The sequence below is a fragment of the Pongo abelii genome, chromosome 8, assembly GCF_028885655.2.
Source record: "Pongo abelii isolate AG06213 chromosome 8, NHGRI_mPonAbe1-v2.0_pri, whole genome shotgun sequence".
Classification (NCBI taxonomy): Eukaryota; Metazoa; Chordata; class Mammalia; order Primates; family Hominidae; genus Pongo; species Pongo abelii.
In genome coordinates this window covers 64,216,476-64,240,597 of record NC_071993.2, presented here as the reverse complement: position 1 = coordinate 64,240,597, position 24,122 = coordinate 64,216,476, and the positions used below count along the sequence as shown (strand labels likewise).

At 42.1% G+C, this 24,122-nt stretch overlaps 1 protein-coding gene across 3 annotated transcripts; it reads left to right on the top strand.

Annotated features, from left to right (window-relative positions):
* The first annotated feature begins 4,268 nt into the window (after positions 1-4,268).
* Positions 4,269-18,194, top strand: TMEM254 (transmembrane protein 254). 3 transcript variants are annotated; one of them, XM_024253195.3, is made up of 4 exons: positions 4,269-4,412; positions 7,473-7,576; positions 7,776-7,848; positions 16,438-16,525. In XM_024253195.3, the coding sequence occupies exons 1-3, from the start codon at positions 4,326-4,328 to the stop codon at positions 7,837-7,839; spliced, it is 255 nt and encodes an 84-aa protein (XP_024108963.1). In that variant the 5' UTR covers positions 4,269-4,325; the 3' UTR covers positions 7,840-7,848; positions 16,438-16,525.
* The last annotated feature ends 5,928 nt before the right edge of the window (positions 18,195-24,122 follow it).

The window sequence follows — 24,122 nt, the reverse complement described above, 5'->3', positions numbered from 1 at the left end:
CCATTATTCCTTCCTTAATTTGAAATGTTACCTTTATTATAAAATAAACACTTGGATATGTATATACCAGATGCATGTCTGGAGTCTGCATTATTTTTTCATTGATCCATTTGTTGATTTCTGCATGTCAAGTGCCAAATGTTTTACATTATTATAGCTCTTTACAGTGTGTCTTGATATCTAGTAGGCCAATCTTATGAGGAAAAACAATGTTGTTTTTGCTTTATTTTGCGTATCCCATAGGGCCATTAAGATTGAACCATCCTTTCATTTTTCTTGGTCTCAAGTTTTCTCTTTTGAGGATGCCCAATTCATATCCTTTAATCATTTGTCAATTACATATATTGGAGAATTCCTTCTTCCAGGTATTCCAACTTTATTTACAGTGTCATTCATATGAATGAAGCTTTTCATCTGGATGCCGTTAAATTTTCAATCTTTCTTTCTATGGCTTTTAATTTTAATAACTTGCTAAAAGGTTTTCTTCCCCTCCCTCAAAAGTTGTAAAACTATTCTCCCAGACTTTCTTCATTATTTTTCATATTTAGGTCACTAATCCACCTAGAGAGAGGGATAAAATGTCCAGGGATGAGATATTTCTCTGCCAATTCAGATGGGACAGCAGTGTAGGGTGCCTGGACGTTAGAGAATTCAGTCACCCCTGCCATGTGTGAAGAGCGACTGTAATGAACAAAGGAATGCCTTCTGAACATCCAGTTGACTATAAGTTCTTCATGAATTTACATAAACTACTCACATCTGAACAAAGATCTTCTGGTACTGTCTTCTGGATTCCTTATCTGTGCGTGAGGGGCTAACAGTAAGATGTTTAGTGTTGGGCTGTTGGTGGCCAGGTACAGCCTCTAACTATAATCCCAGCACTTTGGGAGGCTGAGGTGGAAGGATTACTTAAGGCTGGGAGTTTGAGATCTGCCTGGGCAACATAGTGAAATCCCGTCTCTATTAAAAAAAAAAAAATAGTGTGGAGTTGGAAGACATAGGACACTAAGCAACAGGCTGGGCTCCAAGCAGGGTTGCAGAAGACATGAAACTAAAACCTAGCTCCCTATAGTCTGTTGACTGAAGCCATTTTGCCTCTCCAACATTTATTGTAGCATGAATTATTTCTCCACTATCTCCCTCATTGCAGATTTAATACCTAACTAGAAATACTGAAAAACAGCAGCCTAAAATTGGGGAAGTTCTTGAAAACTTTTGGTAGGGTAGGCTGGGTATGGTGGCTCACACCTGTAATCCCAGCACTTGGGGAAGCCAAGGCGGGTGGATCACCTGAGGTCAGGAGTTTGAGACCAGCCTGGTCAACATGGCGAAACCCCATCTCTACTAAAAATACAAAAAATTAGCTGGGCGTGGTGGCATGCGACTGTAGTCCCAGCTACTAGAGAGAGTGTGGCAGGAGAATCACTTGAACCCAGAAGGCCAAGGTTGCAGTGAGCTGAGATTGCGCCATTGCACTACAATCTAAGCAATAGCGTGAGACTCCGTCTCAAAAAAAAAAAAAAAAGTTTTGGTATGGTAAAGGCTTGATCAGAACTGTACTTGAAAAAGATGACCCTATCATTTGTCAGACAGATTCCATAAAGGGACTGCATGTGGGCTGAAGTGGCAGGAAGTAGGAAGGAGTGACTGACTCATTGAGACAGTGGAGATGAAGCCATGATTTAATCTAGAAGGATTAGATATTGTATTACCCAATCAGTAGAACTCTTGACAGCTGATTAGTCTGCAATCTTTATATGATATGGGGGAAGTCAAAGCAAGGAATCTGGGTACAAGGTAGAAGGAAAGTGCTGTTCACACAGACAGAGTAGGCCGGGCGAGGTGGCTCATGCCTGTAATCCCAACACTTTGGGAGGCCGAGGCAGGCAGATCACCTGAGGTCAGGAGTTCAAGACCAGCCTGGCCAACATGGTGAAACCCCGTCTCTACAATTAGCCAGGCGTGGTGGTGCACACCTGTAATCCAAGCTACTCAGGAGGCTGAGACAGGGGAATCGCTTGAACTGGGGAGGCAGAGGTTGCAGTGAGCCGAGATCGCACCACTGCACTCCAGCCTGGGCAACAAGAGCGAAACTCCATCTCAAAAAAAAAAAAAAACAAACAAAAAAAACCATAGACAGGGTCGCCTTGGTGAGGATGGACTCTGTGGATAATGATAATGGACTTCATGTCTTTGAGGTGTGAGTAATCTTTGGTAAAGGTGACCAACTGGGAAGAGGTGAGGGCTGAAGAGATTATTTTAGTCATCTGAAGGTGAAAATTGAATCTGATAGGTACTGAAAACACAAAGAAGATAATAAGCAAAACTTATTCTAGGAGAGAAGAAATAAAAGGAAAGCTGAGAAAACAAGGAGTTATTCAGAAGGAGGAGAAGAATAAAGAGGGTGGTGTGATCAAGGATGATAAGGACTAAGAAAACACCAATTGTTACAATTGTTATCGTTAATCTTGATATTCAAGGGCACTGTGGTCTACCTGGGAAATGGATTTCCTCACATATTCTGAAATTCATTCTTTAAGACTTTATATCCCAAGATACTCATGTAAAAAATGAGGAAAGAGAACCTTGGCTGGTTCCAGAGTGCCCTTTCTGGAACTGGAACACTCAGCTGCCAATTGGTTTCCGGTATTCCTCACCCACTTGGGCATGACAGGACCCTGTGCTGTTTCTTCCTCTTTGAAATAAGGACAATAGTTTACTGCCTAGGATTGTTTTAAGAATTAAATGAGTTAATTATTGTATAGTACTTAGAACAATGCCTTGAACATAGTAGGTGTTCAATAAATACCAGCTATAGTATAGTGACTTTTTTTTTTTTTTTTTTGACGGAGTCTCACTCTATAGCCCAAGTTGAAGTGCAGTGATTGGATCTCGGCTCACTGCAACCTCTGCCTCCCGGGCTCAAGCAATTCTCGTGCCTCAGCCTCCCAAGTAGTTGGGACTACAGACACGCGCCACCACCCCCAGCTACTTTTTTGTATTTTAGTAGAGACGGGTTTCACCATGTTCCCCAGGGTGGTCTCGAACTCCTGAGTGATCCACCCACCTCGGCCTCCAAAAGTGCCAAGATTATAGGCTTGAGCCACTGCACTTGGCCAGTAACCCATTTGTAGGGCCCAGGTGAAATAGTCTTTCTATTTCTATGATTTTCTATTTCTATGATTAAAATAGTGTTTAATCAGACACTTCAGCTGCATATACCTCCCACAGCTCATTGATGATACAACAGTTCGCGCAGGGCCTGGCACACATGCTAAAGGCTCAGCAGTATTGATAATCACCCACACTTACAAAGCACTATGGGCCTGACACCGCTGTGCTTTCTTTACAGATATCAACTCATTTAACCCACCCTAAAAACCCTGAGGTTCCCGAAACTGGCATATCCTCATGTTACAGACACAGAAACTAAGACACAGCCGGGCTAAGTAATTAATCTAAGCTTACACAAATAGCTGAGACAGAGCCCGGACTTAAATCCAGGCAGCCTGTTTCACAGTCCCTGCTCATAACCATGGTGCTGTATAGTTCCAAACATCTTAACTAATGAGGACAGCATTATTTCTCAAGGTGCACAGCACAGAGAACTTCAAAAATTAGACTTTTAGTAAAACACCATCTTTTTTTTTTTTTGAGACAGGGTCTTGCTGTGTTGCCCAGGCTGGAGTGCAGTGGCGTGATCTGGGCCCTCTGCAACCTCCACCTCTCAGGTTCAAGAGTCTTGTCTCAGCCTCTGGAGTGGCTGGGACTACAGGCAGGCGCCACCGCGCCCAGCTAATTTTTTGTATTTTTAGTACAGACGGGGTTTCACCATGTTGACCACGCTGGTCTCAAACTCCTGACCTCAAGTGATCCGCCCGCCTCGGCCTCCCAAATTGCTGGAATTTATTCCAACACCTCATTCATTCATTCATTCATTCATTCGCGACAGAGTCTAGCTATGTTACCCGGGCTGGTCTCAAACTCCTGGGTTCAAGAGATCCTTCTGCCTCAGCCTCCCAACGTGCTGAGATTACAGGGACACGCCACCGCGCCAGCCCGAACATCTTTATTTTAAACCCAGAAAAGTGACAGAAGAGTGTCTCCCCTACAAGATGATGACCAGCCCTCCAGACCTGAGCCCAGGTGTGAGGCCAAGGCCCCTGTACTGGGGCCAGACAGGGAGACTCGCTCTCAGGGACTTCCCAACCCGCACCATCTTCTCCCTGCGGGGATGGCGAGGGAGCGCGGGCCCGCCCCCGCCCTGCCTCCGCGCTCGCGCTCGACGGTGTCCTGAAGCGCGCTCCCGGGGAGGTGTTGCAGCCATGGCGACGGCAGCCGGCGCGGCCTACTTTCAGCGAGGCAGTCTGTTCTGGTTCACAGTCATCACCCTCAGCTTTGGCTACTACACAGTAAGGGCAGCCGCTGGAGCGCTACTGTCTGACGAAAGAGCGAGCGCTCGGTTCACCCCAGGACCTGGGCCCACAGGCCGGGGGCCGGGGGAAGTCGTGCAAGCACAATCCCGACTCCCGCGCGCTGGGAGCGGAGGGGAGGGGACCAGACTCCGGAATGAGAGCAGGCATACTGGTCCGCCAGGGTCTTGGGCCGGCGCCCAGGGCCCTGAGAAACCGGCTAGCCAGGCTTTTCTTATATGGGGGCGGGGACGGCTGGGGAGCTCCCAGCCAACTCTGTGTCTGGCTTTTTCAAGAGGATGGTGAAGTCGGAGGCTAGCAATGCGGCTACCGCCTATTTCCGTCCAGCAAGACCCTTGCCCTCTCTGGTCACAGTCCTGGGGCTGGGCTACTTCGCGGTGAGGCGTGGGGCGGGGCGGGCCTCTGTTTTGGCCCGCCGGGCCCTTGTAGGGCGAGGGGAGCTGTGGGAACGAGGCCTGTGCGCACGCGCATCTGACGGTTGTCTAGGTTACTCATGTAAGCGGGAATTCGGTGGGCTCTTACGATAGTTTCTGCTTACTAGTGTTCCTGTCTTTGGGTCCTCACCTCTGCATGGTTACTAACGGGTTATCCGAGTCTAAGCCTCTCACGAAGCGGGAAGTCAAGTTAACAGACTGCCATAGGCCTGCCAAGTCAGAATAGGGCTTCCGAAGCAGAATGTTTGAGCCAATAGGAATTGTTTGGAAAACGGGGATAAACCTAAAGGATGGGTAGGATTTAAGTGGTAAGGGAGGATAAAGAGGCTATAACTGTTATGACATAGGTGTGGAAGCAAGAAGAAAGCTGTACCTAGAAAAAGAGCGACGTTTGTTTGGCTGAGAAATAATCTGTTTAAAGGATAACGAGAAAGATGCGTGGAAAAGTAGGTTGGGGGCTAAGGTTGTAATTTTGTGTTTTTTTGAGACGGAGTCTCGCTCTGTCACCCAGGCTGGAGTGCCTTGGCGCGATCTCGGCTCACTGCAACCTCTGCTTCCCAGGTTCAAGCGATTCTCATGTCTTTACCTGTAGCTGGGATTACACTACGCCCGGCTATTTTTTTGTGTTTTTAGTAGACACAGGTATTGGTGAGGCTGGCCTCGAACTCCTGACGTCAAGTGATAAGGTGGTAAAATTTTGAAGGAAGGCGAAACTATTTGGATATACCAATAGATCCTGGAGACTGGAGATTTGTCTTGTCCACAGTGTTGTTTGTTGGTGTCAAATCTGACAACCTATGTCCTGATTTCCTCATATGTACAATGGAGGTGTTGAACTGAAAATTTTCAAAGGTGCATTTCTGTTCTATAATTTGGTGTCTGTGACTAGTTAGAATATAGTTGGAGGAAAGCTTTGGGGACTTCAAATTGGGATCTTGGGGAGCTGGCAGATGCTCCCCTTTCCCTTTGGTTTGGGAGGATGCAGTGATATTTGTGCATTATTTAAATTTCAGATGTGAAACAACATCGTGAGAGAGGTAGTACTGCTCTTGACAAAGATTTGAATGGGACAATACATTTTGAAACTGTTAGCAGTTATTCTCAGAAAAGTCTTAGCTGACAGAAGTTACAATACAGAGGCTGAAAGTTAAGATTACGAAAAATTTATGTGATTAAGCAGTTGCTATTAAAATGTCACAAACCTTATCTCACTTATTTTCCATCTCTATGCTGTGGATCATTCTCAGTTTTAGCCATACAAAAAGGGAAAGCCGAGAAAGGAATTCTAAATTAAACAGAGCTTTGGCTGGAGCCAGTTTCTGCAGTAAAGAAACTAGCCAAAGCACATAAACTCAAAATTTTCTAATATCTTTTATAAAATAATGGTTTTGGTGGAATGTATTAATAGGAGTCAGCCAGGCATGGTGGTTCACCCCTGTAATCCCAGCACTTTGGGAGGCTGAGGCAGGCAAATCGCTCGAGCCCAGGAGTTCGAGACCATCCTGGGCAACATGGTGAAACCTCATCTCTACACACACACACAAAAAAAATTAGCCATGGGTAGTGGCTCACACCTGTAATCCCAGCACTTTGGGAAGCCGAGAAGGGCGGATCACCTGATGTCAGGAGTTGGAGACCAGCCTGGCCAACATGGTGAAACTCCATCTGTACTAAAAATACAAAAATTAGCTGGGCGTGGTGGCATGTACCTGTAGTCGTAGCTACTCTGGAGGCTGAGGCAGGAGAGTCGTTTGAACCCGCGAGGCGGAGGTTACAGAGAGCCGAGATTGTGCCACTGCACTCCAGCCTGAGCGACAGAGTGAAACTCCATCTAAAATAAATAAATAAATAAATAAATAAATTAGTCAGTCGTGGTAGCCATGCCTGTATTCCCAGCTACTTGGGGAAGCTGAGTTGGGAGGATCGCTTGAGCCCGGGAAGTCAAGGGTGCAGTGAGCTGTGATCATGCCACTACACTCAAGCCTGGGTGACAAAGCGAGATCCCTTCTCTACAAAGAAAACAAAAGAAGAAAAGGAAGAAAAAAAGACTAAGAGTCATCCACCATGGGCACTGAGTCTGATAACCACATACTTTCCTCAACATAAGTCTCCCAGTAGAGTTGCTTTTAGAAAATAGAAGTCGTCCTGGCACAGTGGGTCATGCCTGTAATCCCAGCACTTTGGGAGGCCAAGGTTGGAGAATTGCTTGAGTCCTGGAGTTGGAAGCCATCCTGGGCAACATAGTGAGACCCCATCTCCACATACAGTTTTTAAAAGTAGCTGGGCATGGTGGCACACACGTGTAGTCCCATCTACTTGGGAGGCTGAGGTGGGAGGATGGATTGAGCCCAGATAGTGGAGGCTGCAGTGAGTCATGATCATGCCACTGCACTCCAGCCCCAGCAGCAGAGTGAGACCCTGTCAAAAAAAAAAGAAAGAAAGAAAATAGAAGCCAAGAATGGAGACCCAAATGACTGTTCAGAGTTTCTTCGGTCTGTAGTAATTTTTGTATTGTTTCACAGCCTTTCTCTAAAACCAAAAACAAAAACAAAAAACAGGTTTTAAGTGACCTAATAGGTATTCTGTGTCTCTGGTTCTCTTTCAGTGGGTTGTCTTCTGGCCTCAGAGTATCCCTTATCAGAACCTTGGGCCCCTGGGCCCCTTCACTCAGTACTTGGTGGACCACCATCACACCCTCCTGTGCAATGGGTAAGGAGAGCTACACAAGTGGACTGTGGACACTGGAGCTCTGGTCTCACGGGAAACCTGGAAGGCCTGCAGCTGCCTTTTGGTATCTAAGAGTAGTGTCGGTTCACATTAAGGCACTTTTCTTTTTGAGATTGCTGTGTTAGATTTCATCAGCAGATAACTATCACCTTAAAAAAGATTAACTTTTTTTTTGTTTCAGGTATTGGCTTGCCTGGCTGATTCATGTGGGAGAGTCCTTGTATGCCATAGTATTGTGCAAGTAAGTCTTTGAAGTAGGTGCTTGTTGCCTTTCTCTTAGTAGCTAATATAAATTGAGAGTAGCCACATTTAAATAATTCACACACTTGTAGGCTGAGAACATTCTCAGGGTAGAGTGGAATCCCCATGCCTGATACTGAGCCTGGTGCAGAGGGAGTACCCAGTAAATGTTTGATGAATGCATTCATTTTGTTTATGTTGGTTAACCAATTACTTAGTTATCTAATTCAGATGACTTTTGTTATTTTTTAACAAATTTTCTGGGTAGCCCCAGCTAGACCAAAAGACTGGGAGCCTGGCTTCTAGTTTACAAAAGAGCTAAGTGACTGACCTAGGCCGATGACTCACAATCCTCGTTTTACAATTGAGCCACCTGAGGAGCTTTTTCAAAATACGCACGTCTGGTTTCCAGACCCAGAGATTCTGATTGGGTAAGTCTTGCCTCAGAGATAGGAATGTGCTCTTTTTAAAAGCTCCACAGATAATTCTAGGATGCAATGCTAGTTAAAAGCCCCCAAACCAGACCCCACTCAGCAGATGCTAGTGTAGGTTAATACTGTGTGAGAATACAAGAAAAAATTATATTTGTACCTTATATAAGCATATACAGAAAGTATGGCACAATGAAAAACATGGTTATGGAAATGCCAAATTGCTTCTTTCCAATTAATTTCTGGTCGAGATAATAATTAATTGAATTAATTTCTGGTCAAGATATACTATCACCTCTATTATTTTTCTATTCTAAAAGTGGAAAATAAGATACTCTATTGCTATTGCTATGTTTCAATAATAAAAATAATCAATATTGATTGTGTACTACTATGTCAGAGACTGCTAAGTATGTTAAATAGAATTATCTTACTCTGTTTTCTTGTTTATTAAACAAATAAGCTAGACTTTTTTTTTTTTTTTTTTTTTTTGAGAGGGAATCTTGCTTTGTCACCCAGGCTGGAGTGCAGTGGCGCAATCTTGGCTCCCTGCAATCTCTGCGTCCTGGGTTAAAACGATTCTCCTGCCTCAGCTTCCCCAGTAGCTAGGATTACAGAAGCCCACCACCATGCCCAGCTAATTTTTGTATTTCTGTTAGAGACGGGGTTTCACCATGTTGGCCATGCTAGTCCTGAACTCCTGACCTCTCAGGTGATCCACCTGTCTTGGCCTCCCAAAGTGCTGGGATTATAGGCATGAGCCACTGTGCCTGGCCACAAGCTAGACTTTCTATGAAGAGGAGCAGAAAGTAACTTTATTATTTCTTTCTCACCCCTCTCCAAGTAAATTTGTTTTGTAGATCGTTCCCCACCTTCCACCGTATCTCTGGATGGAATTTCAAACAGATCATAGGATTTCCAGTCACCATCTGATATTATCCATTCTAGCCCAGTCTATTTGTTAAAACTATAAACTTTCTTCTAATTCAAAATGTCTGTTTTCATCCAGCTGGGGCTCAGGAGCCTGCAGTGGGGAGAAGGGTGCAGTTGATATCTTCTCTTGCACTTCACCTTCTCCTCTATTCACTAATAATCACTGCTTGTGGTCCCTTGGGATAGTGGGTGTAGTTAGGGAGAACAAGGCTCAGCCTTAAATAGCTGCTGCTGGCCGGGTGCAGTGGCTTACACCTATAATCCTAGCACTTTAGGAGGCCAAGGCGGGCAGATCATTTGAGACCAGGAGTTTGAAACCATCCTGGTCAACATGACAAAACCCCATCTCTACTAAAAATACAAAAAATACTAAAAAAGCCAGGCATGGTGGTGCGTGCCTGCAGTCCGAGCTGCTCAGGAGGCTGAGACACGAGAATCGCTTGAATCCGGGAGGCAGAGGCTGCAGTCAGCCGAGATCACACCACTGCACTCTAGCCTGGGTGACAGAGCAAGACCCTGTCTCAAAAAAAATAAAAATTTAAAAAAACAATAAGCTGCTGCCTTGTGATCAGGCAGCTAGGTACTGTGTATATTGCATATCCAGTACTGGCTCTTTCTCTCTAGAGGGGATGTGGTAGATTTTTGAGACACTACTCATCACCGGGGATCTCCCTTCTGCAGTTTCCTTGATGGTTTGTTCAGACACCCCCTCTAGCATGCCACTTGCAGTTTCACCCTCAGAGTCTGTGTTCTAGGGAGAATTACCCTTTTATTGAGATCACTTCCATCTTTCAGGTGGGTCTGTGGTACAGGGTTCCTTTTAAACCTACTCATGTCCAGTGCCTTCTCCAGGATCTGTATGGCTCACAGTAAACAACTTCCGTATCCCTCCAGTGGGATAATCTACAAGTGCATGCAGTTCTCAGTGTGGCGGTGCTTCCTTCTCTCCCAGCAAGCAGGCCAAACAGTGTTTACTCTTTGGAATCAGATATTAAACCCTTCCCCAAATTCCAGAGACTCATGTCAAGCTCTACAAATGGTTCTGTTGAGGCCATTCTCTGGGCTTGACTTGTGGGAAATGCCACCGCCTACTAGGACCTCTTTCCAATGGCCTCTGCAGCATCGCAGTGGAATCTCGGATTGGAAGTGTCTGGTCCAGCCCCTCAACTTGGAATGTAGGAGTGCGTGACACCTATTTTGTTGTTGGCATTTGGAGTATCTGATGAAAACCAAAATACTAAAATTTTTATTTTTATTTTTATTTATTTATTTATTTTTTGAGACGGAGTTTCGCTCTGTCACCAAGCTGGAGTGCAGTGGTGCAATCTCACCTCACTGCAACCTCTGCCTCCCTGGTTCAAGCGATTCTCCGGCCTCAGCCTCCCAAGTAGCTGAGATTACAGGCGCCCACCATCAAGCCTACTTTTTGTATTTTTAGTAGAGACAGAGTTTCACCATGTTGGCCAGGATGGTCTTGATCTCTTGACCTCGTAATCCGCCCACCTAGGTTTCCCAAAGTGCTGGGATTACAGACATGAGCCACCGCACCCGGCCCTCAAATTTAATATACAATTTTTTTGAAGGGCAGAGGGAGAACAGGCATAGAGGTTAGGTTACTATTATGTTCTTGAAATCATTTCTTTATGGTCTAACATGTTAGAATGTATGATTAGTCACTACAAATCAGAATAAATATTCCTTTTGAATTATGAGATGATGGTTGGGTACGGTGGCTCATGCCTGTAATCTCAGCACTTGGGGAGGCTGAGGCAGGTGGATCACCTGAGGTCAGGAGTTCGAGACCAGCCTGCCCAACATGGTTGAAACTCTGTCTCTACTAAAAATATGGAAAAAAAAAATTAGCTGGATGTGGTGGCACATGCCTGTTACCCCAGCTACTCAGGAGGCTGAGGCAGGAGAATCGCTTGGACCTGGGAGGCAGAGGTTGCAGTGAGCTGAGATCGCACCACTACACTTTAGCCTGGGTGACAAAGTGAGACTCTGTCTCAAAAAAAAAAAAAGACAAGAAAAAGAAAGTGCCATTTTTGGTGAGGTGAGGGGGCAAAAAACCTTTTGCTATTTTGGTAGATTAAAAAGGGTATCTAGCCATTTTAACCTGTATTTATTTGATTACAAAGTAAGGTTCAACTCTTCTTTGAAAGGTGCTGTAGTTCTTGTTACATAATAATACTTTAACAAGAAAAATAGAATGTTTTTTCCTTAGGGATAAATAAAATAGTATCTCTTTGAGGCCAGTATTCATGTTCATTGTTAGCTTTTTATAGTCTGGAGTTTTCCATTCAGAATATATGGCTTATTCTCTTAGTTCAGAAATTAGATTCTTGCTGCTTGCATACCCCAGTTGGCTCTGCAGTCCTTAGAAAGGTTTTTAAGGTTTTGCAAAAATTTGTATGTAGAGTAGATTTTATTACAATGTAGAAACGGAAAAGAAGTTCTTGACAAGTAGAAGTACTCTGTGACAGGGCAGCCTCGAATGACCAAAACAGGTAAATTGTGAAATTTTTCAAGTATCAGAGGTAACATTTTTTCCTAAGACAGGAAAAAGTGTACTCACAAAGAGATTTTTACATCTGCCTGGGTCTTGGTGGAATCATTAAGGGAAATGTGAATTAAATTAAGAAAACTTTCTTAAAAGACTTTTGTCTTTTAAATAGGCAAAATGAGCTAAGAATACGGATAAAGGTATGTGAATGAGAACAAGTTATGATGATCCCAGGAAAACCCTTCTCTGGGTTACCTAGCCACCAACTGTGACCCTTCTGAAGGAGGAGGAAACAAGCGCTGCTCTTCAGTGAGCCTGCTCTTCCAAGATGGCAACTCATCTTTATTTTTCTTTACTAAATATCATACACATTTACAGGATCATATAAATTTACTTTCCAAAACAAAATATTTTTGTTGTTTTGCCTATTTCAAAACAAACATGTTTGTTTTTAAAAAATAATAATGTCGTGCTAAAAACTCAGCTAATAAAATTGAAAGTTGGCTGGGCGTGGTGTCTCACGCCTGTAATCCCAGCACTTTGGGAGGCCAAGGCGGGCGGATCACCAGGTAAGGAGTTTGAGACCAGCCTGGCCAATATGGTGAAACCCCGTCTCTACTAAAATACAAAAAATTAGCCGGGCATGGTGGCGGGCACCTGTAGTCCCAGCTACTCGGAAGGCTGAGGCAGGAGAATCACTTGAACCCAGGAGGTGGAGGTTGCAGTGAGCCGAGATCGCACTACTGCACTCCAGCCTGGGCAACAGAGCAAGACTCCATTTCAAAAAAAAAAAAAAATTGAAAGTTGCTGGGCATGGTGGCTGATGCCTGTAATCCAATTATATATATACATATAGATGTAATCTCTTTTATAATTGGTTTCCATTGTTATATATGCCTGTTTTAAATTTTATTTTATTTTTTAAGAGATGGGTCTCACGCTATTGCCCAGGCTGGCCTTGAGCACCTGTGCTCAAGTGATCCTCCTGCCTCAGCCTCCCAAGTAACTGGGACTACAGGTGTGCCACTGTACTGGGCTAACATATCCCTATTTGTTTATGTCTATACATATAAACTTACCCATCCATTAATAACAGTGCATAGCATTCTGTTACATAGATGTGCCTTAACGTATGTAAAAAATCTTTCTTCTGATGGACTTTTAAGTCTCTACTTTTTTACTATTACAAGCAATATGGCAGTGAACATTAATTTCATGCATTTATCCCACTTTGGTATTTGTTCCCTTAGAAAAAAATTCCAGGATCTGGAATTTGAAGATTAAAGAATGAATACTTTTGGCTGGGTGTGGTGGCTCACACCTGTAATTCCAGCACTTTGAGAGGCTGAGGCTGGTGGATCACCTGAGGTTAGGAGTGCGAGACCAGCCTGGCCAACATGGTGAAACCCTGTCTTCACTAAAAATACAAAAAAAAAAAAAAAATTAGCAGGGCATGTTACCGGGCACCTGTAATCCCAGCTACTCAGGAGGCTGAGATAAGAGAATAGCTTGAATCTGGGAGGCGGAGGTTGCAGTGAGCTGAAATCATACCACTGCACTCTAGCCTGGGCAATAGAGCAAGACTCTGCCTAAAGATAAAACGAATGAATACTTTAAATTAAATGATATGTATTGCCATATTGCCTGCAAAAGTATGGAACTAATTTATGCTTCTAACGTAAGTATATGATAGTGCCCATTTCCCCACAATCTCACCAATACTCTTCAAATGGGCTGTCTGTCCTATTCTTACCGTTTATAGGCACTCCTTGTTTTTTCTGATCTTGAGTACTTTGTCCTTTAGGTGTCTTGCAAATATCCTTTCTCATGGTCTTTTTATTCTGTTGGGCCTTTTGATAAACAGAAGTTTATCAATGTAGTCAGTTTTATTAATTTATTGATATTAAAGTTATATTCTTTTACAGTATCTTCTAACAGTTTTAGAATTTTTTTCTTTCACATTTAAGTTTTCAATCTACTTAGATCTTATTTTTTTTTAAGATCTTTACCTTTTCCATCTGGATGCCCAGTTATCCCAGAGCTACTTATTGAGACATTCAGTCTTCACTGATGTGCCCTGTCTTATATCATACATACTTATATGTGTGGATCTATTTCTGAACACTCTATTCTGTTCCATTGGCCTGTTATCCTTGGGCTAACACAACACTGTCGTAATAGTGGCAGCTTTATAATCATTGTTATCTGACAAAGCATCTCCTCTCATCTTGTTCAATAGGATTGCCTTTGCCTACACCTTTGCATATTCTATGCATTGTCTTGTGCTACAAAAACAAAAAGTAAAGATGTTGAGATTTTCATTGGATTGACCATGTGAAATAATTTGGAGAATATTGGCATATTTCCATTATGGTTTTTTTTCTTTTTTTTTTTCCTTAAGGTGAAGAAAGCATCAAATATTTCTGTTATTGAGGCTTCTAAATGATGAAATGATCTGTTTCCATTTATTTAGATCTCCTTTAATATATCTATAATTTTTAAGAGGTTTTACACATTGTTGTTACATTAATTTCCAGCAACTTCTACTTTGAGATGTTATTATAAATGACTTTTTTTAAAAAAAAGATAGGGAGTCTCCGGGAGGCTGAGGTAGGAGAATAGCATGAACCCGGGAGGTCCCGGAGCTTGCAGTGAGCTGAGATCACGCCACTGCACTCCAGCCTGGGCAACAGAGCGAGACTCCATCTCAAAAAAAAAAAAAAAAAAAAAGATAGGGTCTCACTATGTTGCCAAGGCTGATGTCAAACTCCTGGGCTCAAGCAGTCCACCTGCATCGGTCTTCCAAAGTGCTGGAATTACAGGCCTGAGCCACCACATCTGGCCAACGTTTGTTGTTGTTTTTGTTTTTGTTTTTTGAGATGGAGTCTAGCTTTGTCGCCCAGGCTGGAGTTCAGTGGCATGATCTCGGCTCCCTTTGTTTCATTTTCTAATTGTCTGATGGTAGTTTGTATGAATATAGTCAGTTTTTTATATTGACCTTATACCCAGCAATCTTGCTAAATAAATTTATTAATTGTAACAGTTTATAGATTATTTTCAGTTTTTCAGGTAAAAAAATTTCCAGAAATACAGTTTTATTTCTTTCTTTCAATTCTGTATACCTTTTATTTCTGTTTCTTCCCTTATTCTACTAGCTAGAACTTCCAGCAGTGCTGACTAGAAGTGTGCCTTGTTCTTGACCTCAAAGGAGAACTTTCAACATTTTGCATCATGTTTATTATAGAGTTTTGTTATTTCCTGTGTCAAAATTAGGAAGTTCCATTGTATTTCTAACTTTGCTGTTAAGTTTTATTAAAAATGGATGTTGGGTGTGGACACAGGTGGCTCGCATCTGTAATCCCAGCACTTTGGGAGGCTGAGGTGGGAGAATCAGTTGAAGCCAGGAGTTCAAGACCAGCCTGGGCAACAAAGCAAGACACTGTCTCTACAAAAAACAAAGAAAAAACCTAGCCAGGCATGGTGGTGTGTGCCTGTGATGATCCCAGCTACTTGGGAGGCTAAGGTGGGAGGATAGCTTTAGCCCAGGAGTTTGAGGCTGCAGTGAGCTATAATTATACCAGTACACTCCACTGTAGGTGACAGAGTGAGACCCCATCTCTTGGGGGGGTGGAAAAAGAACGGATGTTGAAATTTGTCAAATGCAGCTGGGCATGGTGGCTCACGCCTGTAATACTAGCACTTTGGGAGGCCGAGGCAGTGGATCACAAAGTCAAGAGATCGAGACCATCCTGGCTAACACAGTGAAACCCCCGTCTCTACTAAAAAAACACAAAAAATTAGCCAGGCATGGTGGCGGGCGCCTGTAGTCCCAGCCACTCAGGAGGCCGAGGCAGGAGAATGGCATCAACCCGGGAGGCGGAGCTTGCAGTGAGCCGAGATCTCACCACTGCACTCCAGCCTGGGTGACAGAGCGAGACTCCGTCTCAAAAAAAAAAAAAAAAAAATTTGTCAAATGCCACTTCTGCATTTATTAAGATATTCATATGATCTTTCTCTTTTAATGTTACTATAGAAAATTATATTGTTTTTACATATATTGTTTTTAAAGTTTGTTTTAAATAAAAGTCATCCAAGTGAGACTTATTTATGTATAGATGAGACTGTAGCAAGCCATTCGCTTCATTGGGTCATCTTTTTTTTGCACTTCATGTTAGGCAGTTGAATTTGAATAACAATATAAGCAGGTGTTTATCATGACTGTGTGCCAGGCTCCTTCCTGAGCACATTGTGTGTATTATCCCATAAATCATCTCAACTGACTCAGTGAGATAGCCACTGCTGTTCCTGTTTTTCAGATGAGAAAACTGATTCTGAGAGATACTGAGTGATTTGCCCAGGTCACAGCTGGTAGGTAGCCACACTAGGATTTATATCTGGTCTATTTGCAAAACATTTGCTCTGAAACCATACCAGTGCTTTTTACTCCATCCGCTCATCAGAATCACATGAGAAACAGTCTTATAATACTATGCCCTAGACAGTAGCCAGACTAGTTCTCGGGGAATAGTTTACCATCCAAAATACATTTGTTAGAAAACAAGAAAGATGAAAAATAAACGAACCATCCAAGATAAGAAGCCAGAGAAAAGCAGCAAAATAAACCCAATGAAAATAGTGGAAGGTATAATTTAAAAAATATATATGTAGAAGACAATAACTCCCATGAAACTGTAAGATTAACATCTGGTGTTTAAATTTTGTTTTTTCTTTTTTAGGCATAAAGGCATCACAAGTGGTCGGGCTCAGCTACTCTGGTTCCTACAGACTTTCTTCTTTGGGATAGCGTCTCTCACCATCTTGATTGCTTACAAAGGGAAACGCCAAAAACAAACTTGAAGTTGTCTGAAAGCTTGCTCTACACTTTTACATTCATCCTCACCTTTTTTTTGTGGGGTAGAGGAGGTGCAGTATTTACTCAGTGATCTTTCTACTTTCTGGAAACTGTCCTTCAAAGCTCTTTAAGACCCCCTCGTTAGTCAGTTTTTTCTCTTATATGCTCTGGTTGAGCTTGAATAGACCAGTTATTACGTAAGAAGAAACAGAGAAAGATTTTAGCTTTTCAATCCTATTTGGCAGAGGACTTCAGCTACCTTCTTACGGTCTTTGGCTGTGTTGGTGCCCTTGTGTGCTCTGAGCTAAGCCACATACTAAATTGACTTTTTGGTTTGTATACCCTTGCTCCCGCCTTCTGATGAAAACACCTTACCCTCACAACCACCATCTTTCCTCTGCTTTCCAAAGCTCTTTCCACCTTGCTGCACTAAGATAAAGTGACACTTCCACTGTATGTCAATTCCACACACATTTATTAGGTACCTGTGAGGTAGGATCCTGTCCTCTCAAACTTCCATTTCTCATGCTACAGAGAAAGATAAGGAAGATGAGCAAGTGCCTGGAATGGGGCAGGCTGAGCGGTCACACAGGCATAGAGGCACGCTGAGAACCCGGAGGGGAGACTGCAGAGTGCCTTCCCTGATGCTGCTGCCGGAAGTGATCCTTCGCTCCACCTGGCCCCTGGGACACTGTGCTCTGCAGTGTGCAGGGCCTGATGGCACTGCTAGATTTCTCCTTCAGCTCAGGGCCACAGCTTAAACAGCTTTACCTTTCCCTTCAGTACCTGTCCCACTATCTTGCACACAGGTACTCTAACCATGTTTATTGAACAAAAGAGGGAAACTGATTTCACTTTCACTTGTTTATTATCATTCCAATTTTTATGTGAAAATGGCATAACCCATTTGGGGTACCGTCATCCCAAAAGAAAAGCCCAAGTCTACCTTTGACTGGTACCACCTTTTTTGTGGGTTCCTTGGTGAGAAACCTTTATCTTTTTCATACCTTTCTATTCTTAATCACTTCTCCAAAAGTGTCTCTTTCCAGCTCTGATTTATTCAAAACACACAAGCATTTCTGTTTAGAGATTCTAGCCCATGGGTTATCTGGCTAGTTATTACCTCTTCTGTTCACTTAGTTATACTTTATTATTGCTCACAGGTTGGGGAGGCAGAATGACTCTGTCACCACTAGGAGCCATTAGGGCTTCTTCCCTGGAGGACTGCCTGCTTGCTTTCTAGGGACACTAGCCCTCATTTCCCTTCATACAAATAACAGTGGGGCAAGTTATTTGTATTAAGCAAACATTTATGGGAAACAACCCCCTCCCCAAAACGGAGCCCCCAAGTAAAGCACAACCCTGAAAGATTATGAACTATGAATTGTCTCTAGTGGAGATAAATTTCTGCAAATATATCTCAGTCTTCCCTCTGTTTCTCTGGTGATTAAGAAGTTGCTTTTTGGTAAGGAAAAGGATTTTTGACCATAGAGTTAGGCATCATGGAAATTCAAACCGGATTTCTTAATACCTGGTCTTCCTCAAAGAGAAATAATAACAGTAATAGTGGTGCTGGGAACAATATGGCAGATTATTGAATGAAATGGATTAACTTGAATAAAATGCTGTGAATTATCTCTAGCTGAATGCTTTTCTTGTATTTGTCAGTTTTGACATTGATGCACATTTGATACTTTTTCTCAGATAGACTCTACTAGGGAACTGTTTATACACTTCAGATATCAGTTTGTTTTTCACTGATAAAGAAATGCAAAACACTGGTTGTTGGGTATATACGTATTATATTTTAGAACTGTCCATGTCCCACTTACCTCCTCCGCGTACAAGGAATCACTAGGGTGGACATGAGTGTCTCCTTTTCATTGTAGGATTGTCTCCTTTTTGTTTCTGTTTTTATTCAACATTTGATGAAGTCTATGCACTAAGTAAGGAGTGTTCTGGCATTTTTTTAAATGCATGAAGTCCGGTATGCATCACTTAACAATGGGGATGCATTCTGAGAAATGCACTATTAGGTGAGTGCATCGTTGTGCAGATATCATAGGGTGTACTCACAAACCAAATGGTAGAGCCGACTACACACCTAGGTTATATGGTACAGTCTGTTGCCCCTAGGCTACAAACCTGTACAGCATGTAGATTAGTACTGAATACTGAAGGTAACTGTAACACAGTGGTAAGCATTTGTGTACTAGCATTTCTTTAGGATGGGATTAAAAATATATACATATATTTATATATATATATATATATATATATATGGAGGCTGAGGCAGGCAGATCACCTGAGGTAAGGAGTTCAAGACCAGCCTGGCCAACATGGTGAAACCCCATCTCTACTAAAAATACAAAAATTAGCCAGGCGTGGTGGCAGGTGTCTGTAATCCCAGCTACTCAGGAGGCTGAGGCAGGAGGCAGGAGAATTGCTTGAACCCAGGAGGCAGAGGTTGTAGTGAGCTGCAATTGCAGCATTTCACTCCAGCCTGGGCAACAGAGTGAGACTCCGTCTCAAAAAGCAAAACGAAAAAAATAGCTAAACATAGAAAAGATACTGTAAAAATGTGATGTTCTAATCCTATGGAACCAGTGTCATATGTGCTGTCTGTGATTGATCAAAACGTCAATATGCGGCCGGGTGTGGTGGCTCACACCTGTAATCCCAGCACTTTGGGAGGCCGAGGCGGGCGGATCATGAGGTCAGGAGATCGAGACCATCCTGGCTAACATGGTGAAACCCCGTCCCTACTAAAAATACAAAAAATTAGCTGAGCATGGTGGCAGGCGCCTATAGTCCCAGCTACTTGGGAAGCTGAGGCAGAAGAATGGCATCAACCCGAGAGGCGGAGCTTGCAGTGAGCCAAGATCGTGCCACTGCACTCCAGCCTGGGCAACAGTGCAAGACTCCAACTCAAAAAAAAAAAAAAAGGTCAATACATAGGCACGCCTGTATAAAATCCTATTATCTTATTTGGAGTATTATCATGGCTTAGATGTAAAGGGGGATCTAGTGAGCAAATGATGCAGATCATTCCTTTCATAGACCCATAAACATCTCAGCGAGGTGAAGTAACTTACCCAATATCACACAGAGACGCATGATTCTGGGCCTCATGTTGCCACCTCCCCCATTACCCCTGAGTTTAGTAGTAAGTCTGTGAAGCAAAAAATTTAAAAATGGAGACATCTTGGCTTTGTGTGGTAGTCACGGTGGTGAAATGGGAGAAACAGCTTTATGTTGCATTTGGATGAGAAAAGGCCAGAGGCATCTTGGTGGAAGCAACCATGGAAAAAAAACAGACTGAACTGTTTTCTTACCCACCCCTTAGATTTCCAAAGCATGTATAGTTTGGAAAAATAAAAAAGAAAAGACAAAAAAAAACAAAAACAAAAAAAGCTAATGACCTCAGAACTTAATAGCAGGCCCAATTTATAAACTAACCGTGTTTCCTACATTCAACATGTTTATGGTTCCACGCAGTCTAAGCATGGTTTATGAGCCATGGTGTTAACATAAACCTGGGTTAGGTTTAAGAGGTTATATTCCAGATGTGTAAAGAGGCTTCTTAGCAAAACAACTTGCCATCTCAGAGAGCCCTTATATCTTTACACTGAAGGTCTATGAACACAAAAGAGAAGTCAGAGAACCTGCAATTGAGGTCAGAGAACACAGTACAATCAAATTTTTATCTTGCTAGGGCCCTTTCTGGAGTCTCATTAATTAAAGCTCTTAGTTTAGCAACCTAGTTGTAAGTATTTTTCCTTTCTTGTCAGCACAGTGAAAAAAAATGCTAGTAGGGTAGCTGGGTAATACACTTGTAAGACCATGGAAACGTTCTCTCTGCCAGGCTCCTTGTCCGCAACAAATTGTGAATTATGTTTCTGTTTTCATCCACACTGGACAATAAGAGTCTTTAATGTTCACATTTCTCTTCTTGTAAAGGAGATTTGTGCTCTGAATCCCCAGTAAACATTTGAAAACCCTATTCGAAATACTGTATTTGCAATTTCTGTGAAACATTTTAAGATGGCTTCTAAGGTTTTATAAAGGAGTAAGTACACCAATTGCCTCATTTCTATTTGTAGTAAGTCATAATGTTGGATTAAGGGAAATGCTTTTGGTGTACAATGAATACTGTTCAGTTACATTGGTGTGGGAAATGGAAAAGTAATTTTTAAAAGTAAGAAAGACAAATGCTGTTGAGGAAAATATTCATGAAAGAACTTTTACTTACCTTTTCCTTGTATTAATACATTGCACAGGATGAGTCGCTACTAAAATTGATGAAATCTTAACATTGTTATAAATAAGAGGAATGGCATCTATAATATAAGGTAGGGAACAGTTCCCTAAATCTCAAGCACATAGAGGCCACCTCCACAACTTTAATCATGTCTACACTCCATCTGAATTTATTATTTATTATTTAAAGCAATTCACTTTTTTTTTCTTTAAACTGAGTCTCGCTCTATTGTCCAGGCTGGAGTTGAGTGGCATGATCTCGGCTCACTGCAATCTCCACCTCCCAGGTTCAAGCGATTCTCCTGCCTCAGCCTCCCAAGTAACTGGGATTACAGGTGCCCATCACCACACCCGGCTAATTTTTGTATTTTTAGTAGAGATGGGTTTTCACCATGTTGGCCACGCTGGTCTCAAACTCCTGGCCTCAAATGATCTGCCGGCCTCAGCCTCCCAAAGTGCTGGGGTTACAGGCATGAGCCACTGCACGTGGCCAGAAATTCACTTAAAAAAAAAATTCCTAAACAAGAATAACTGTGAAGTCCCGGGCTTGGTTTGTTCATTATATTTTTTCTAATACGTACGAGAAGAAAGGATAATTATTACCTAAAATACCATGCATACTAGTGATACGTTTGACACACTTAAAAATCAGAAAGTATTACTCTACTAGTTGAGGCTGAAGCATGGGGTTTAACCTGGCTCTAGCCACAGGATTTTAGACAAGTTTGTTTCTGGACCTCAGTTTCATCATTAAAAGAATTGATGTTTTAGACATGAAGCCTTTGCCCATGTCTATGTCCTGAATGGTATTGCCCAGGTTTTCTTCTAGGATTTTTATGGTCCTAGGTCTTATGTTTAAGTCTTTGATCCATCTTGAGTTGATTTTTGTATAAGGTGTAAGGAAGGGGTCCAGTTTCAGTTTTCTGCATATGGCTAGCCAGTTTTCCCAACAACATTTATTAAATAGGGACTCTTTTCCCCATTGCTTGTTTGTGTCAGGTTTGTCAAAGATCAGATGGTTGTAGATGTGTGGCGTTATTTCTGAGGCCTCTGTTCTGTTCCATTGGTCTATATGTCTGTTTTGGCACCAGTACCATGCTGTTTTGGTTACTGTAGCCTTGTAGTAGAGTTTGAAGTCAGGTAGCATGATGCCTCCAGCTTTGTTATTCTTGCCCAGGATTCTCTTGGCTATGCAGGTCTTTTTTGGTTCCATATGAAGTTTAAAGTAGTTTTTTCCAATTCTGTGAAGAAAATCAGTGGTAGCTTGATGGGGACAGCATTTAATATATAAATTACTTTGGGCAATATGGCCATTTTCATGATATTGATTCTTCCTATCCATGAGCATGGAATTTTTTTTCCATTTGTTTGTGTCCTCTCTTATTTCCTTGAGCGGTGGTTTGTAATTCTCCTTGAAGAAGTCCCTCACATCCCTTGTAAGGTGTATTCCTAGGTATTTTATTCTCTTTGTAGCAATTGTGAATGGGAGTTCACTCATGATTTGGCTCTCTGTTTGTCTGTTATTGGTGTATAGGAATGCTTGTGATTTTTGCACATTGATTTTGTATCCTGAGACTTTGTTGAAGTTGCTTATCAGCTTAAGGAGATTTTGGGCTAAGACGACGGATTTTTCTAAATTATACAATCATGTCATCTGCAAACAGACAATTTGACTTCCTCTCTTCCTATTTGAATACGCTTTATTTCTTTCTCTTGCCTGATTGCCCTGGCCAGAACTTCCAATATTGTGTTGAATAGGGGTGGTGAGAGAGGGCATCCTTGTCTTGTGCTGGTTTTCAAAGGGAATGCTTCCAGTTTTTTCCCATTCAGTATGATATTGGTTGTGGGTTTGTCATAAATAACTCTTATTATTTTGAGATATGTTCCATTGACACCTAGTTTATTGAGAGTTTTTAGCATGAAGCGGTGTTGAATTTTGTCAAAGGCCTTTTCTGCATCTATTGAGATAATCGTGGTTTTTGTCATTGCTTCTGTTTATGTGATGGATTACGTTTATTGATTTGTGTGTGTTGAACCAGCCTTGCATCCCAGGTATGAAGCCGACTTAATCATAGTGGATAAGCTTTTTGATGTGCTGCTGGATTCAGTTTGCCAGTATTTTACTGAGGATTTTCACATTGATGTTCATCAGGAAATTGGCCTGAAATTTTCTTTTTTTGTTGTGTCTCTGCCAGGTTTTGGTATCAGGATGATGCTGTCCTCGTACAATGAGTTAGGGAGGATTCCCTCTTTTTCTATTGTTTGGAATAGTTTCAGAAGGAATGGTACCAGCTCCTCTTTGTACCTCTGGTAGAATTCAGCTGTAAATCTGTCTGGTCCTGGGCTTTTTTTGGTTGGTAGGCTATTAATTACTGCCTCAATTTCAGAACTTGCTATTGGTTTATTCAGGGATTTGACTTCCTGTTTAGACTTGGAAGGGTGTGTGTGTCCTGGAATTTATCCATTTCTTCTAGATTTTCTAGTTTATTTGTGTAGAGGTGTTTATAGTACTCTCTGATGGTAGTTTGTATTTCTGTGGGATCAGAGGTGATATCCCCTATATCATTTTTTATTGCGTCTTTTTGATTTTTCTCTGTTTTCTTCTTTATTAGTCTGGCTAGCGGTCTATCAACAAAAGCCAAAATTGACAAATGGGATCTAATTAAACTAAAGAGCTTCTGTGCAGCAAAAGAAACTATCATCAGAGTGAACAGGCAACCTACAGAATGGGAGAAAATTTTTGCAATCTATCCATTGGACAAAGGGCTAATATCCAGAATCTACAAAGAAATTAAACAAATTTGCAAGAAAAAAAAAAGCTCCATCAAAAAGTGGGCAAAGGATATGAACAGACACTTCTCAAAAGAAGACATTTATGCAGCCAACAGACATATGAAAAAATGCTCATCATCACTGGTCATTAGAGAAATGCAAATCAAAACCACAATGAGATACCTCTCACGCCGGTTAGAATGGCGATCATTAAAAAGTCAGGAAACAACAGATGCTGGAGAGGATGTGGAGAAATAGGAACACTTTTACACTGTTGGTGGGAGTGTAAATTAGTTCAACCATTGTGGAAGACAGTGTGGCGATTCCGGAAGGATCTAGAACTAGAAGTACCATTTGACCCAGCAATCCCATTACTGGGCATATACCCAAAGGATTATAAATCATTCTCCTATAAAGACACATACACATGTATGTTTACTGTGGCACTATTCACAATAGCAAAGACTTGGAACCAAACCAAATGTCCATCAATAATAGACTGGATAAAGAAAATATGGCACATATACACCATGGAAT